Raw genomic sequence first — 3,660 nt, 5'->3', positions numbered from 1 at the left:
GGTTTTGGCATTGTTCCCCGAAAAAAAAAAAGTTACATATTGGAAACAGAAAGCATGCTTTTGTGAAACTTTTCCCAAAACTACATTATTTTTAAATGTTTTAATTAAATACATAAACTGTTAGGCCAAGAGTAAGCCTGAAAAGCAGAACCATGGTGACATGTTACACAACTCCTTTGTATGCCTGCACCTTCTTGTTTTTCGTTGAGTAAATTTAATGTGATGGATCATTACATTTATTGGGTCATTGTGTAACATCAGATGTCACTTTTCCTTGTGCTTTAATGTCCTAGACACAGACAAGATACCTTGAACATCTGCAGAATGCCAAGCAAGTTGCTCAAGGTTTCTTAAAACAGGACAGTTGACATTTAATTTTTTTTTTTTACTTTAAAAACTGTAAGTGCTAGATTTTACTATTATATTACATTAGCTGTCTAAATAAATTGATTATTTTAATAATACATGTCAGAACAATTTTGCTGGTTTCTTGGACTTTCTTATTTAGATTTTAGATGTACCATAACATACTTTGGCCTTTTACCCTCTTGATTAACATGAGAATCATATACTGCTTTAAAAAGTACAATCTTTGTCCTGAGCAGAATATATAGTTTGTTTTTTCCAGTAACCAAAATTAGCATCTGTGTTAGTTTGTTTTGTGTTGCTCTAAAGGAATACCTGAGTCTGGGTAATTTATAAAGAAATGGAGTTTATTTGGCTCACAGTTCTGCAGACTGTACAAGAAGCAAAGCACCAGCATCTGCTTCTGGTGAGGCCTCAGAAAGCTTATAGTCATGGTGGAAGGCAGAGGGGGAGCAGGTGTGTCACATGGCGAGAGAGATGGCTAGGCTCTTTTAAACAACCAGCTCTCTTGTTAACTAATGAGCAAAAATTCACTGATTGCTGCGGGGAACCATTCATAAGGGATCCACCACCACCCCCATCCCCACCCCCACCCCGTGACACAAACACCTCACTAGGCTCCATCTCTAACACTGGGGAATCACGTTTCAGCATGAGATTTGGAGGGGACAGATATTCACACTGTGTCAGCATCCTCACTGAATTACTACTTTATTTTACAGGTTACTTTAAGTTATCCTTTTTTGGTTTTATTTCAGCGTGCTCTTGCTAAAACTGGAGCTGAATCTATCAGTTTGCTTGAGTTATGTCGAAACACGAACAGAAAACAAGCTGCCGCAAAGTTCTACAGCTTCTTGGTTCTTAAAAAGCAGCAAGCTATTGAGCTGACACAGGAAGAACCGTACAGTGACATCGTTGCAACACCTGGACCAAGGTTCCATATTATATGAGGAGCTAGAAACATTATAGCTAGTGTTTGATTCACTAGTGCTTACGAATTGCCCCCATGTGTAGGGGACACAGAACCCTTTGAGAAAAACTTAGATTTTTGTCTGTACAAAGTCTTTGCCTTTTTCTTTCTTCATTCTTTCCCAGTACATTAAATTTGTCAATTTCATCTTTGAGGGAAACTGATTAGATGGGTTGTGTTTGTGTTCTGATGGAGAAAACTGCACCCCAAGGACTCAGAAGATGATTTTAACAGTTCAGAACAGATGTGTGCAATATTGGTGCATGTAATAATGTTCAGCGGCAGTCAAAAGTCATGATTTTTATCTTAGGTCTTCATTACTGCATTGAAAAGGACAACCTGTCTGGGAAAATGCCTGACAGTTTAATTTAAAACTATGGTGTGAGTCTTTGACAAGAAAAAAAAAACAACGCCTTTCCATCAGTAACACTGGCAGTCTTCCTGTGAACCACTCTCCTTAGGGTTGGTGTCTGAAACAACAAAGGTCGCCCTCTTGAGATTCGTTTTAAGTGTAATTCCCTAATGAGCAGAGGTGTACGTGAAATTGTGTTGTGACTGATAACCTTCAGCTACAAAAAGATAGGACTGACTTGGTTTAAGTGTTCTATTTTGTAAATCATTCCATTTGAGTCTTTCTGATGAACTTGGCTATCCTGAAATCTGTTACTTTAGTGAGGCTCCAAAATGAGCAAAGCTAGGCCTGATTAGAGTAGAGTGACTATTAAAAAACATAACTTTCTAGGAGCTATAAATCAAAGTTTTTAAAAGATGTTTGGATATATTTGAGTATTCAGATCATGAAAACAGAAATTGCCCTGCCTACTACAAGGACAGACTGATGGGAAATTATGCACCTGGTCAACTTAGCTTTTAAGCAGACATTGCTGTAAAAACTAATGGCTTCTCTGGTATTTATTATAAGTTTTAGTACTGATCTCCTTTTCCAGTGTTGCACACTCCTGTGTTTGGAACTTTAATAGCATTGCAACAAAATCTTATATCCAGTTTCCTGTAATTTAATTGAAGAAAAATACATCCAAATAAAGACTTTATTATTAACAGACCAGATAGCATCAGAAATCATGTGACTATTATGATTATCAGAATATGTCTTAACTTTTTAGGGCAAAGTTAACACTGAAAGTTACAGCTTAAGTGTTGGAACTTTTGTGGCAAAAACATCACTTTTGAAACTCAGACTTCAGTGTATACCCAATAATTTAAAATTATGTGAAATGTTTTAAATTTGTGAACTCGTAATTACTGTTTTAATGATTCAGTTTCTTGAGAGTGGTAATTGTATAAAATTGCTTTTGCAGCTTTATATTCAATATGACGTGCCTGTAAACCAAGGAGTTTTCCCCGTTTGTAAAAAGACATTGTAGATAATTGAATGTTTGATTTTAGAAAGGTCATTAGTTTCTTGTTACACATTTTGTTAGTCTGATTTTTGTTGCTTATCGGGTTTAATATTGTTCTTGAAAATAGTTGATGCTATGTTATGTATAACTTTTCTAATAAAAGTTGTGTTATAAGCTGTACTTTTTTGAGTATTTGTTATTCATTTGGTGGTGGTCCCCAAGGGAAAGTTGGCTGAAAAAGTTACTATAGCCCAACACCTCATTTATTTGCTTTATCTAGAATAGTTGTCCATATAAACCAAATGAATTTTTCAAAAGAGGTCTTAGACTACAAATGGAAGACAGACTAGCTTGTCTCCAACCTTCTTTGTTAACAGAACTATGTGATCTGAAATTTTAATAAATGTATAATTGTTATGTGTGAAGGTATTAAGAATAAAAACGAAACCAGCAAATGGCTGGTACAGAGGAAGCTTTGGGACATAAATATATCTCTGTAACTGCTAAGTACATACAAACTGACATGCTTTGGGTGTACATCCTTGGTGCTCCAAACAAGCTAGGTGGGTAGGCAGGTGCTAGAAGTACCCTAGGTCAGTCTCAGAAGCCTAACTGAAAACCAGGACATTCAGTAACCTGACATGTACCCACTTTTACATTCTAGCCTCTGACTAGTCCTGCTGCCCCTGCCCCCCCAGTCCCCCGGCCCCCACTGTGAGCTTTAAAGCAGTGAGATTTTATGGTTTAAACCCCGATTTGAGTGTAAATATGTTGCTGTTTTTAATAGAAAAAAATCAGATTTGACTAAGCACCAATTATCCTGAAACCCAAAGCAGCTTGAATTTGGGGCTCACTGCCATAGATACCTCTAGTAAAGAGTTATGATTAATGTGAAAGTGCTGAGAGCCCAGAATACAGCATGCCACAGTACCTGGGGGAAGTTCAGAAAGAAAAGATTCTCAG

General features: G+C 36.8%; 1 protein-coding gene across 1 annotated transcript in view; it reads left to right on the top strand.

The window, feature by feature from the left end:
* RAD21 (RAD21 cohesin complex component) overlaps positions 1 to 2,877 on the top strand; it is a 29,368-nt gene extending 26,491 nt beyond the window's left edge. Inside the window, 1 exon segment of the mRNA XM_017882624.1 lies at positions 1,032 to 2,877. Within this exon segment, the coding sequence (XP_017738113.1) occupies positions 1,032 to 1,316 (285 nt within the window). The 3' untranslated portion in view covers positions 1,317 to 2,877.
* The last annotated feature ends 783 nt before the right edge of the window (positions 2,878 to 3,660 follow it).

Source organism: Rhinopithecus bieti, unplaced genomic scaffold (genome assembly GCF_001698545.2).
Source record: "Rhinopithecus bieti isolate Rb0 unplaced genomic scaffold, ASM169854v2 scaffold_788, whole genome shotgun sequence".
Taxonomy (NCBI): Eukaryota; Metazoa; Chordata; class Mammalia; order Primates; family Cercopithecidae; genus Rhinopithecus; species Rhinopithecus bieti.
Note: the sequence above shows the minus strand (reverse complement) of the source record. Positions and strands in the feature narration are given on the sequence as shown.